Genomic DNA, 13,815 nt, shown 5'->3' with positions numbered 1-13,815 from the left:
GCCTCCGGCGGGCTTTAGGACCCGGTTCCCAATCCTCACTCTCTGCTGTCCCGCGCTCCTGTACATTTGAACTTGCTTCTCGCGCCAATCCAGTGACCTTTCTCCTAACCGTTACACTACTTCTATCACTGCTTCCCTCTTCCGTGACACTGGCCGGATCTGACCTCCCTTCCGTTGTCCGACTCTCCGAGGGAGGCGTGGTAGGCTCTGCCTCGTCTCCTTTCCCTGGTGGGGAAAGCACTGGCCCCGATGCCTGGGACTCTTCCCCCCCACTCTGCTCTGGTGGGGAAGCTGGTCCTGATTTCCAACTACTGCTCTGGGAGTCCCTGCTGCCCCCTTGCTCCTGGGGCGTTCCCCTTGGGACCCCCCTGCCCCTGGCCACTGGCGCTCCCCTCTGTGAATCTTCCGATTCGCTGGAGAGGCTCATGGAATCCCTCGGACCACTGTCCCCTCCTACACTCCCTTCGGATTCCTCCCCCTCGCTCTCCATCTCCCATCTTCCCTGTGCCTCAGCACCTGAGCCCCTGACAGGTGTTTTTTAGTTCCTCCAGGGACAGGTGAAAACAAAACAAATTCCTTCCAGTAGCACCTTAAAGACCAACTAAGTCAGTTCTTGGTATGAGCTTTCGTGTGCATGCACACTTCTTCAGATACCATGCACACGAAAGCTCATACCAAGAACTGACTTAGTTGGTCTTTAAGGTGCTACTGGAAGGAATTTGTTTTGTTTTGACTATGGCAGACCAACACGGCTACCTATCTGTAACAGGGACAGGTGAAATGAGAAGATTCAGAACAGGGATTTGCATGGAATATGGGGAGAGGTGGGGAGTGTGCAATGCATTAACAAGGCAACAAAGCCTTCTAGAGTTTCTCAGCACAACAGTCCTGCTGGATCACAGCAAAGACCCATCCTTTCAGGTATCCTGCTTCCCACAGAGACAAATGAGATGCCTTCAGGAAGTTCACAAGCAGCACATGAAGGCAACAGGCTCTCCTCTTATAGTACACATAGTACACACTCTCCTCTTATAGTACACATAAATAAACTGGTCTTTGGATATACTGATTCTGATCATGGAGGTCACACTTTATCATCTTTCCCTCCATTGGGAAAGGTCCATAGCTCAATGGTAGAGCATCTTCCTTGCAGAAGAAGAAGAGTTTGAATTTGATATCCCGCTTTATCACTATCGTAGGGAGTCACAAAGCGGCTAACAATCTCCTTTTCCCTTCCTGCCCCACAACAAACACTCTGAGAGGTGAGTGAGGCTGAGAGACTTCAGAGAAGTGTGACTAGCCCAAGGTCACCCAGCAGCTGCATGTGGAGGAGCGGGGTTCACCAGATTACGAGTCTACCGCTCTTAACCACTACACCACGCTGGCTCTGCAAGAAGTCCCAAATTCAATCCCTGCCATCTCCAGGTTGGGCTGGGAGAGATGCCTGCCTGAAACCTTCGGATGCCGCTGCTGGTCAGTGTAAACAGTACTGAACTGGATGAACCAATCATGGTCTGATTCACTATAAGGCACTTTATATATGCCTTAGGTGTGAGTGCTGTTATTTAGGTAACCAAAAGGGCACCATTCTCACAAGAAGGAGATATCAGCATTGTTGTCCATATGAGTTTTCTTGATATTTACAAGTATTCATTGACTTTTAAAGTATATTCCTGTAGTATGGAGACGAAAGGCAGGACATGAAATGTGCATTGTGTGAATCCTGAACTAAGAGTAGTAACAGTTACAGATAGGTAGCCGTGTTGGTCTGCCATGGTCAAAACAAAATAAAAAAATTCCTTCCAGTAGCACCTTAAAGACCAACTGAGTTAGTTCTAGGTATGAGCTTTCGTGTGCATGCACACTTCTTCAGATACACTGAAACAGAAGTCACCGGACCTGACTTCTGTTTCAGTGTATCTGAAGAAGTGTGCATGCACACGAAAGCTCATACCTAGAACTAACTCAGTTGGTCTTTAAGGTGCTACTGGAAGGAATTTTTTTATTAAGAGTAGTAAGAGACTTATACCTTGAGCCTGGAAGGATAAATACCTACTGCCTGAAGACCTCACCATCCTTGCTATATTTTAACACATTTTTTATATGTCAGTTTCGTGAGGATACATATTTGGACATGTAAATGGTTTACATAGATTTATATACAGTGGGCTGGTAACTTATGCCCCCTTTGCATATGTGATTGCAATCTTACGCGGGTCAGAGAAAAATAAATAAATAGATGGAGAGCAGGGAATATCCACAGTTCCCCACTCTGCATTTATTCCCCCCCCCCCCAGTTCACTCAATGTGTTTTCCTTGCTTACTAGCCTCTGCAAAGGTCATGGGAATACCCTGGGAAGTTTCCAGGGCCTTCATACATCTTTTCTAGAACCCGATAAACAGCCCTTTGCCTCATTAGGGGGCATTTCCAGTGGTTCCTGACTTTGCATGGTTTTGCCTTTGCACATGGACCCCCAGAACAGATTCCTTGCACATGTTGTGGGCAAACTGTACAGATGATTATTGTATTATCAATGTGAACTGATGGGAAATTTTCCTTTTTTTTTCACTCCCCCACCTCTCTGTTTTTCTTAACCTTTCTTTCTTTGTTTTTCTTCATGATGCAAATTCTGGCACTCACAGCTGCAGAAGTATGGACCTGCAACTGGTCAGATCCCCTCTTTGGGGTGTGTGAGATTTTATTTTAATTTTAGTTAAAACATTTGTACCCCTCCTGATGCAGAGAGGTTGCTAAAGGACGTTATTCCCGGATCAAGCAGAAGAATAAGTCAAATAGCTTTAATCACTCAATAATAAGACAGCAAACAATATTTAGATGAATAGCAGAGACTGGCCACATCTGTTTGTTTCAAATAGCCATAGGAAGATATTTAACTTCTGAATGGCAAATGGGAAGTGTTTCAAAGCAAGGGTGTTAGTTTGCCTACACACTGCACATAAATTGACATTCCCTCTGTTTCCAGGGTTCAGAGTAGGAGTGTCATTGCTTATGTTGCCAAAATGGCACCACCCACACACAAGAAAGAGGCATCAGCAAGCATTGGGAAACTTCAAAGTTTGCAGAAGTATGAGAGAATCTTGGGGTGGGGGGACCCAAGAACAGTTGATGAGGACTCAACTTGCTCAGTGGCTGTAGAATGAAGGTGGAATCCAGTTGGCAAGCCAGAGGGAGAAGGAATGGAACGGAGGAGCTGGAATCCTGAGTAGGGAGTACCCCAGGCTGCAGCATTCTGTTGCAGGACCCACTCCTGCATTCTAATGCCATCCTCCACCATTTATTATAGTACATCCCAGGGAGACCCCTTAGAGTACTGCTCTTGACTTGGGGCTGCACTGACTTGACAACGTAGCCATTGATTGAGTCTCAGTTCTGCTCATCGCTCTCAGCTCCTATTCTTCAGTCTCAGCTTCTTCATCACTGCTGTCTGTGAGTGGGAACTCCTGGAGGGCCTTCTGTGTGGTGTAGCTTCTGGTCTGCATGGGGCATTCTTGGCTTAGAATTGCCTTTGGAAGTGGGGTGGGGGTAGCGGGGAGAGACAGGACAAAAAATATCAGATGCATTGTAAGGTGCCGGCCAAGAGATGATGATGATGATGTTGATAATGATAATTTATTTATATCCCACCCTCCCCAGCCGAAGCTGCGCTCAGAGCATCTAACAACAATAAAAGTAACACAGCATTCTAAAATCAATTCAATCTTGAACGTCAGGTCTTTTGCACTGGCTTGGCCCTTCAGGGGAAAAGGTCTCAAAGGTCCTGTTATCCACCTGTCCCAGTGAACGGCACACTGAGAACCCCTGCTCTAGTACAACCAAATTCAGTGGTACCTCGGGTTACATACGCTTCAGGTTACAGATGCTTCAGGTTACAGACTCCGCTAACCCAGAAATAGTGCCTCGGGTTAAGAACTTTGCTTCAGGATGAGAACAGAAACCGTGCTCCAGTGGTGTGGCAGCGGCAGGAGGCCCCATTAGCTAAAGTGGTGCTTCAGGTTAAGAACAGTTTCAGGTTAAGAACGGACCTCTGAAATGAATTAAGTTCTTAACCCGAGGTACCACTGTATACAAACAACTCCTCCCTCCCTCTGGAGTTGTAGTCATAGGCTGTGTGCGACCACACAACTTCCCCCAAAGACCCCTGGTTTGTCCCACACAGAGCCACAATGCCCTGCACCCTTACCAAACTATGGTTCCCAGGATGCTTTGGAGAGGCTTTGCTCATGCTTTAAGCGTATGATCAGCACATAGCCAGAGTTGCACCCGTGCCACACGCAGGCTGCTGTTAATGGGTGCTCTGGACATAGCAGCCCAGATGGAAAGAAGGGAGGAAGGCATGGTTGGAGTTTCAATAATTAACAGACTAGCGTTAAAGAAACTGAGCGTGCACATGTTTGCTCACTTTTGCAGATCACCCAACAAGAAGCTGCTCACAATCTTTCCTATTTGCAAAAGAGGCACAGGCTATGCATAGATATCTCAATCTGTCCTAAAGAGGGAGCAACGCTGGAGGCACAAAATGTCATGCCCCCCCCCCTTTCCTTGGAGGTTGCTTCTGGCAGTTTCAATTTTGCACAGAATTGTCACACTGAGAGATCATCGTAAGCCTCTGCATGAATATGACTTTATAATATTTTCTTAATTGGGATTCATCTTGAAAATGCATACCAAACCCTTTGTTCAGATTATTTGCAAGGAAGCTTGCCAGTCCAAATAATACAAAAACCTCCATCCCAGCCACCTTTAGTCCCGTGGCTAGTGAATGTGGCCAGAGTGTGCTCAGTTCTGAAATCCTGGGGCAACTCCCCATTGTTCTTTTTGACAAGGAGGGGTTAAGCAAGCTCACTGCAGCTGCACTTTCTCTGGCCAATGGATGGGGCCAAACAGGACCTCCCCTTTCCGTGATGAATTTCCTGGGAAGTTCAGCCTCTCAGTCATCTCTTCTGCAGCGAGGGATGTTACCCTTTTCTCCCTTGAAAAATATATTGATCTGAAGGTGGAAGTTGGAAGAGTTACACTTCCCCCCCATCTCTTTCAGCTCTAAGTATTTCTTAAGTTCCAGATTACCGTATTTTTCGTCCTATAGGGCGCACCAGCCCATAGGACACACATCGGTTTTTTTTGGGGGGGGGGAATGAATAAAAAAAAATATTCCCCCCCCAGCCGCGGCTGCTGCCCCAAGCCTTGCACACGCCTGCCCGAAGCACGGGGCACCCTCCGGAAAGCTCCGCGTGCTTCAGGCGGAAGGCTGCCGTCCCAAGCCTCGCGCGCCCGGCGGGACCTCCCGCCAGGCGCACAAGGCTTGGAGACACTCGCCCGAAGCACGGGGAGCCCTCTGGAGGGCTCCGCGTGCTTGGGGCAGCAGGCTGCCGCCCCAAGCCTCGCACGCCCGGCGGGAGCTCCTGCCGGGCTTGCAAGGCTTGCGGATAGCTTCCTGAAGCCTGGAGAGCGAGAGGGGTCGGTGCGCACCAACCCCTCTCGCTCTCCAGGCTTTAGCGAAAGCCTGCATTCGTCCCATAGGACGCACACACATTTTCCCTTCATTTTTGGAGGGGAAAATGTGCGTCCTATGGGGCGAAAAATACGGTAATTCTACTGGATCCACATTTTCTACAGGATCCAGCAGCAGTCTCCCAATGCTCTTTGCTCCCCTGCTTAATGGCACAGGCCAGAGTGGATATTTTAGCTGCTTACATTTGGACTTCACCTGCTGGAATTTCCCCCCTTTTGATATTACTTTTGGTTTATTGGTTTCAGATGCTGGTAGGCACCTTGGAAACATTACGGAAAGGTGGGGTCCAAAATGTTTTATATAAATAAACAAGAAGATGAGGAACCCTTTGGATTCGGTCAGATGACTCCCTCGGGGGTGAACTTACAATCTTCTCCTCCTTGGCTGGTGGGCTCCGCAGGAACCAGCAGAGAGGGGCATATGCAAGGTTGATCCCTCCAATGATGACCATCAGCCAGGGAAAGCCAATGACCCGTACAAGAGAACCCCCAATAGAGGGACCTGCAAGCAAAGAATAATATCAGTGCTTAGTTAATTCAGTGAGCTAAGTGCATTCAGGCTGTGCAGTCAATTCTGTTTTCAACATCCAGTGTCCTTCAAAAGCTATGCAGTATTCAGAGACAGTGGGCTGATTGGGAGCTGGTGGGGGGGGATGAAGACAACTTTACAAATCACAACTTGCATCTGTTCTGGGGTTGGGCAAGGGACACAATAGACTCTCTGAGGTGACTTTTTGTTTTGGCAAATTACAGTTGAAATTAAAAAAAAAGGCCAAATGTTCTACTGCAGCCTGAGGACCTCTCCAAATGTCCTTTTCTAGCACACATTCTTGATGGTTTGTGTTCATGATGCTGTCAGAGCAGTCATAGGCCAGCATGGTGTATTGGTTGGAGTAAATATTTAAAAGCTAGAAATGAACAGCACATGGGTGCAGCCGATAGGCAAAGAAACCACAGGGCGGCTGAGTACTCATCCATACCAAAAGCAAAGCCCATACAGAAGGCCACGTCAGCAATGGCATAGACACTGCCATAGACAGAGGTGTGGCGGAGGTCCACCAAATATCCCATGATCGGCATCATTGAAGAATCCACCATACCTATTCCCAGAACAAAAGGGGGAGAAATGCCATGAGACGTATTTAACCATAGCCCAGGTTTCAAACCACATGTGATTATTGTTCTGAAATATTAATATTATTATATTATATTCAGTGCTTTTTTTCTAAAAAAATGTTTAGGGGTACTCTCATTTTGACTCAAGAAAATCACCATTTTATAGTTCAAATCGGGGGAAATAAAAACAGTAAATGGACAAAAGTACAAAGATTTACAAAATGTTTAGGGTTATGCGTATCCCTGTGTGTCCCCCAGGAAAAAAGCACTGATAATATTAATGAATCCCTGTGAAACATTGTGAAGCAATCATATATATGTATAATTTTATTGTATCTAAGCTGGGATAAAAAAAATATCTCCACTTAACATTTATTGGTTGTTAGATATGGTGGCTATGAAATAACAGCAACAAATAACCCCAAAATACATTGCCTCCCCCATTTTCTTAACACACCATGTTTATGCAATTCAGTCTAGAAGATATATTCCAAGCAGACCTTTTGAATTACCCTGGGAATTTCCCCTGGCACATAGAGGCAAAGGCTTGTATTAGTCATACTCAGAGTACTGAGAAATTAATGAGGACGACAAATTTAGGTCCATGAATTTCAGTGGGTCTACTCTGTGTATGACTAACATTCGATGCAACCCAAAATCTTTGCCCTGCCCCATCACAAAAACCTGAAATGGCAACACTGAATAACTCATCTGTTGACTCCCTTTAAGCTCCCTGCTTGTGAGTCAGATGCAAAAAGTCAACTAAACTAGAATGTGTTTCCTGGTCCAGCATGCACCGTTTGTTTGTTTGTTTGTTTGTTTGTTTGTTTGTTTGTTTGTTTGTTCTCTCTTATCCCAATGTTGCAGTCACCCTGTCTCTTCAGTGCAGACTGAGGATGAACACAAAGCTGAGATGCAGAAGGCCAGATGTCTATCAAAGGAACGTATTTCTGTTATACCAATAGCAAAGCCCCCATGCATAAGACTATTTTGGGGGACTCAGATTTAAGAAAATGGGGGGAGATGGCCCAGAGTATGACACCCCCTAATTTTTGACATTCTTTTATAGGAAAAAAAACCTAGTCTTATACACGGGAAAAATATGGTATACTGTATTGTTATAACTGCGTTATAAACATGCGGCAGCAGATGGCATTGTAGAGCAGTGATCTGTCGTTAAGGGTTTGTAGAACATGTTTTTCTGTAGCGTTTTATCTGTGTAGATCCAGTCAAAGACTGCAATATTTTTACTGAAATCGGAGTCCCAACCCAAAATGGGTCACATTTTTGCCCTGATTTTGAAGTCCCCCTGACCCAAAGTTCAGGGGATATTTTTGTAAACATGTATTACGAAAATATCATTTATCTCCGGGTATTCAGATTTCACAAGGGAGTGAACCCTATAAAAGGCAAGTCTTGGGAATTCAAGCTGCTCAGGATGAAACGCAGGGAACTCTTCCATTCCTGCAGTACCTGTTCCTTTCAGCTTCCTTCTTTCTTCTAAAGTAGAAGTCTCTACTGTCTGAGTTATCACCACTAAAAAGACAACAGTTTTTCTAGACTTGTCCAGCTCCTGCTGCTGCAGAATATAAAGGGCCAAGGGGCCTCTCTCATCCATATTTATGACCCCTGTTATTCCAAGGACTTCCTGAGGCAAACTATTTATTGAACAACCACCCTCATTTAACAATGTAAGAACAGCCTGCTGGAACAGTGTTTGGCTTGCATAAAGCTAATGCAGAGGTTAGACTATATTCAGTCTTTATTTAGCATTATTCTTTCATTTCACACTTTTTAATGCACCTCCCTGTCACTTTTCAAACGCCAATTCTTTTAAAAAGTAGATTTGTTGCACAAGCGCTTTAATCCAGTTTAATTGTGCAAACCTAAATTGGCACAATGCACTCGAATCCCTCCCACAAAATAGTGACAGTCTGGAGGTATCTCAAGTGTGGACAATCAAGGGTCAAACCTGGTGGGCTCCTGGCTAGAACAAGGATGGGTCTCCTCTGATGGTTGAAGTGCCCTGTCCATGCAGGACGATAGTGACCTCCCCTCCAGCCCTTCTCAAAATCCAAGGGCCTTCAGACAGTGCATGTGTCCTCATCCTGGACTGCACCACTTTGGATTGCAAGTGGGGGTATTGTAGGAGGGAATAGTTTCTTCATGTCAAACCCCACACACATCCAGAAAAGCCGCATATCCAGGAGAAGACTGCCCCATGACCTTTCTTCCTGTCATGCTAAGCTGGATCTTTTATTTTAACTTCAAGCCTGCAATTTCCCCACCAGCCTTTCTAAAGCTGTTTGGCTGTTTTTCAACATGCGTTTTTGCTCTATGTGTTTGCTGTGGAAAGCTTCAAAACCTTACCAAGGGCGAAGCCAACCCCACCATTAGGACCGATGAGTCCATAAAGATTTTGAGCCAGGGGGACCTGTAGAACGAAAGAAATGAGATGGGGGTAAGGCCTGGAAAGGACAATAAAAGCCAAAACAGTGCCCTGCTTCTTATTTCCTTTACAGCATGGGTAGGCAAACTAAGGCCCGGGGGCCGGATCTGGCCCAATCGCCTTCTAAATCCAGCCTGCGGACGGTCCGGGAATCAGCATGTTTTTACTTGAGTAGAATGTGTCCTTTTATTTAAAATGCATCTCTGGGTTATTTGTGGGGCATAGGAATTCATTCATCCCCACCCCAATCAAAATATAGTCCAGCCCCTCACAAGGTCTGAAAAAGTTTGCCGACCCCTGCTTTACAGACTTAAAAGCATGGATATGTAAGTTCAACACCTGGATATGAAATGAGAGCACTGGCAGAGGAACGGGGGGGGGGCAGGGGAAGCACACCCCCGGCACCATCAGGGAGAGGGTGCCATTGCAACCGTCCCCCATGGGCACGTGCCGCGCACCCCCCACCATGCTGGGCGCCACGCCCCCACAGGCGGTACACATGCCCCCAGGACACATGCCCCGCCCTGCGGGGTGTGCGCCAGCCACACCCCTGCCTGCTCTCCTCCCCCGGTGCCAGAGCAGGCAGCTTCACCACTGAATGAAAGAACACATCTCAATCCAACATGACGACTCAGGTACCAAGAATGACATTGATTAGGAGTCTTGCGACAAAAATGTCACAGTGTGGAGTGTCCCTATTCAGGGTTCCAGCAAGCCATCCATGGCCCATCCCACGATATTCCAGCCCTTCAGCTGAAGTTTGTTTCTTCAAGGAGAGGTGCCTGGGAGGGTCCTGGCCCTGGCCCTATAGGCCTTGGTGGTACAGAAGGCTCTTCCAGGGGTTCCCTGCTGGATAGCCTCGGATCCAGAGGTCGTCTGATCTTCTGCAGCATGTTCAAGGTCACGCTCCTGCTGCTTATCTGGTGAGACTGCAGCGTCTGACTCTGTGCCTGGATTGCTGCTGGTTTCATGGGTCATGACATGGGGAGTGCTTAAACCACAGTTTCCTGGTTTGGACATGGTAGGAAACCATGGCTTGACAATTCATATACAGGTGAAACTCGGAAAATTAGAATATCGTGGAAAAGTTCATTTATTTCAGTAATTTCAATTTAAAAAGTGAAATTAATATATGAGATAGACTCATGACATGCAAAGTGAGATATGTCAAGCCTTTATTTGTTATAATTGTGATGATCATGGCGTACAGCTGATGAAAACCCCAAATTAACAATCTCAGAAAATTAGAATATTAAATGAGACCGAGTAATGCAGAAGAGCTGAAGTCTGCTATTGAAGCATCCTGGTCTTCCATAACACCTCAGCAGTGCCACAGGCTGATAGCATCCATGCTACGCAACATTGAGGCAGTAATTGATGCAAAAGGGGCCCAAACCAAGTACTGAGTACATATGCATGCTTCTACTTCTCAGAAGTCCAATATTGCTCTATTTGCAATCCTTGTTTTGCTTATTTCATCTAATATTCTAATTTTCTGAGGTTGTTAATTTGGGGTTTTCATCAGCTGTACGCCATAATCATCACAATTATAACAAATAAAGGTTTGACATATCTCGAGTCTATCTCATATATTAGTGTCACCTTTTCAGTTGAATTACTGAAATAAATGAACTTTTTCACGATATTCTAATTTTCCGAGTTTCACCTGTAAAGATGGGCATGGAAGGAGATGGCTAATGACTTTAATTCATCACTTGAGCAAACCACTGTTCAGTGGAGAGAAACCTAAGTCTGAATTGGGCTACTGCCTTACTATTTGCGTGGGTGGGGGGTGGATTTTGCTTTCCTGGTGGATCACTGGTCTTCAGTTCATAGCACAGAAAATTCTTGACTAGTCTGCTGCCACCAAATTCTCTTCCAGGATTCCTTTCCCACTCATAACACAGAGGGCCAGAGTTAAGCTGGCCCTGCAGCTTCTTGGCCTGGCTCCCCATTACAGCTGATTTCTCTGCCTGTCAGTCATGGAATACAGATTCACTAGTGTACTCACGCAAAGGAGGCTGACTCCCACTACCACCATCCCAATCAGTGAGCAGAGCCACCTATAAAGAAAAGGCAATTGGTGAGAGAGAGATCCGAGCATGATCTGAAGGGCACAGCAACCTTTCTGAAGCTAAGCAGGTTGAATAAAACTGACAATCTCATGCTGCTGTTACACAGATCTACGATGACACCACACTTGGAATACTATGTGCAGTTCTGGTTGTACATCTCAGAAAGGGTACTGTTGACCAAGAAAATGGAAAGAAAAAAATGGAGGAAGAGGAAGAAGAAGAGGCAGACAAATTATAGGTAAACAGCTAGACTTTATTCAAAGTAAGATATCATGGCGCTAAAAATTTGGAATTGGAACATAAATGGGATGAACGAAAAAAAGAAAAGGAATAGTATTGAACAGTTTCTAAAAAGGAAAAATTTAGACATCATATGCCTACAAGAGACACACGTAGCAAGAAGACACAAAAAAATTTTAATTAATAAAAGACTGGGAAACGAATTTGTATCGTTAGACAAGGAGAAAAAAAGAGGAGTGGTCTTATATTTTAGAAAACAAATTGAAGCGAAACAAATTTTCAAGGACGAAGAAGGAAGGATAATTGCGGTTCGAATCATCTGGCATGGAGAAAATCTGATTATTGTGGGGATCTACGCACCGAACGGAAATAAAACAGAATTTTATAGGGTGTTAGAAGAGAATCTATCTGAATATATGGATCAAAAAATCATTTTAATGGGTGACATGAATGGGGTGACCTCATTAGAAATGGACAGATGCAGAGAAGGAATAAGTAAAGAAGGAAAACTACCAAAATCCTTTTTTTCGATGATTGAGAGTTGCAATTTGATAGATATTTGGCGCCTCAAGCATCCATTAGACAAACAATTTACATTCTATTCTGAACCAAATAAGTCAATGTCAAGGATCGACCAGATTTGGATCTCGAGTGAACTGACACCAAGAACCCAACGGATAGAAATTCAACCGAAAGTAATCTCTGATCACAACCCGATAGAATTTGAATTAAGAAGCTTCGAAGAAGGAACCTTTAGATGGAGATTGAAAGATTATCTCCTAGATGATCAGAAAATAGTAGAAAAAGCGCAAAAGGAATTATCAGAATATTTCATAGCCAATTGTAACAAAGGCACAAAGGATAAAGTAGTATGGGATGCCAGCAAGGCAGTAATGAGAGGCTTCTTCATTCAGCAAAATTCAATTAAAAACAAAAATAGAGAAAAAGAGAAAAAAGAAATTTTGAAGCAAATTATGGATAATGAACAAAAATTAATTAAGAAACCAAACAATTTGGAGATAAAAGAAAAAATTAAAATTTTACAATCACAGTTTGCCATTATAATAAATAGAGAAATAGAGTGGAATATAAAGAAGTTGAGACAAAGAAACTTTGAATTTGCGAACAAATCAGGAAAATGGCTCGCATGGCTATTAAAAAAAAGGAAAGAACAGAATACAATAAATAAGATTATAATAGAAGGAGAAGAGATTACCAACCCAAAGGAAATAAGAAAGGGATTCTTGGACTACTATAAAAGACTATATAAAAATACAGAAAGAAACAACTCGAGGAAAATAGAGAGATACCTGAAAGAGAAAAAGACACAAAAGATCCCGACTGAAAAAAGAGACCAACTGAACACTCCAATTGATATAGCAGAGATAAAAGAGGTGATTAAAGAGTTAAAAAGGGGGAAAGCACCAGGGCCGGATGGCTTCACTGCCTGTTATTACAAAGAAATGGAACCAATTTTGATAACACCATTGAAGGAAGTGATGAACAATATTCTAAAAGAGGGAGAAATCCCGGAAACATGGAAGGAGGCGTTCATTACATTCATCCCAAAACAGGACTCAGATCTAACCCAAGTCAAAAACTACAGGCCGATTTCACTCCTAAACTTAGATTACAAGATATTTGCTGCAATTCTAGCAAAGAGGCTGAAAAAGATTCTGTCAGAAATCATACATAAAGACCAGGCCGGCTTCTTACCAAACAGACAGATGAAAGACAACATAAGATATATAGTTAATGTGATGGAATACCTGTCTGATAGGATTGATAAAAGAGCCGCAATGATCTTTGTAGATGCCGAGAAGGCATTCGACAACATAATATGGGACTTTATGATGAGAAATCTAGAATACATGGAGATAGGCGAAGACTTTCTTAAGGGAGTCAGAGCTATTTACACAGATCAGAAAGCTAAACTGATTATAAATAATGTAGTTACAGAAGGAATAAGGATACAAAAGGGAACGAGGCAGGGATGCCCTCTCTCGCCGTTACTTTTCATCACGGTATTAGAGGTTCTTTTGAATTCGATCAGACAAAACAAGGCTATAAAGGGAGTGACAATCGGACAGAATGAGTACAAGACCAAAGCATTCGCAGATGACTTGGCTATAATGATTGAGGAACCAACAAGTACGATAAAAGCAGTTTTGGAGGAAATGGAACAGTTTGGAAATCTGGCAGGCTTTAAACTCAATAAGAAAAAAACAAAAATAATAGTAAAAAATATGGATCAAGACCAAATAGAAACAATGCAACAAATAACCCAAATAGAGGTGGTCAAAAAGGTAAAATATCTGGGTATTTGGATAACTCCCAAAAATATAGATTTATATAAAAACAACTACGAACCAGCTTGGAAGGGAATCAAAAAGGACTTGGAGGTG

The 13,815-nt window shown here is 44.1% G+C and overlaps 1 protein-coding gene across 2 annotated transcripts in view; it reads right to left on the bottom strand.

The window, feature by feature from the left end:
- Window positions 1–2,784: 2,784 nt before the first annotated feature.
- The window catches only part of SLC18A1 (solute carrier family 18 member A1), a 44,337-nt gene continuing 33,306 nt past the window's right edge, over window positions 2,785–13,815 (bottom strand). For both annotated transcript variants that reach the window (XM_081843307.1, XM_081843308.1), the window contains exons 12-16: window positions 11,107–11,158; window positions 9,017–9,080; window positions 6,511–6,630; window positions 5,899–6,032; window positions 2,785–3,525 (exon numbers count right to left, since the gene is read on the bottom strand). In XM_081843307.1, coding sequence (XP_081699433.1) covers window positions 3,412–3,525; window positions 5,899–6,032; window positions 6,511–6,630; window positions 9,017–9,080; window positions 11,107–11,158 — 484 coding nt within the window. In that variant the 3' untranslated portion in view covers window positions 2,785–3,411. The remainder of the gene's footprint in view (window positions 3,526–5,898; window positions 6,033–6,510; window positions 6,631–9,016; window positions 9,081–11,106; window positions 11,159–13,815) is intronic.

The sequence above is a fragment of the Podarcis erhardii genome, assembly GCF_964252035.2.
Source record: "Podarcis erhardii genome assembly, chromosome: 16".
In the NCBI taxonomy this organism is placed as follows: Eukaryota; Metazoa; Chordata; class Lepidosauria; order Squamata; family Lacertidae; genus Podarcis; species Podarcis erhardii.
This window is presented reverse-complemented; position numbering and strand designations above follow the sequence as displayed.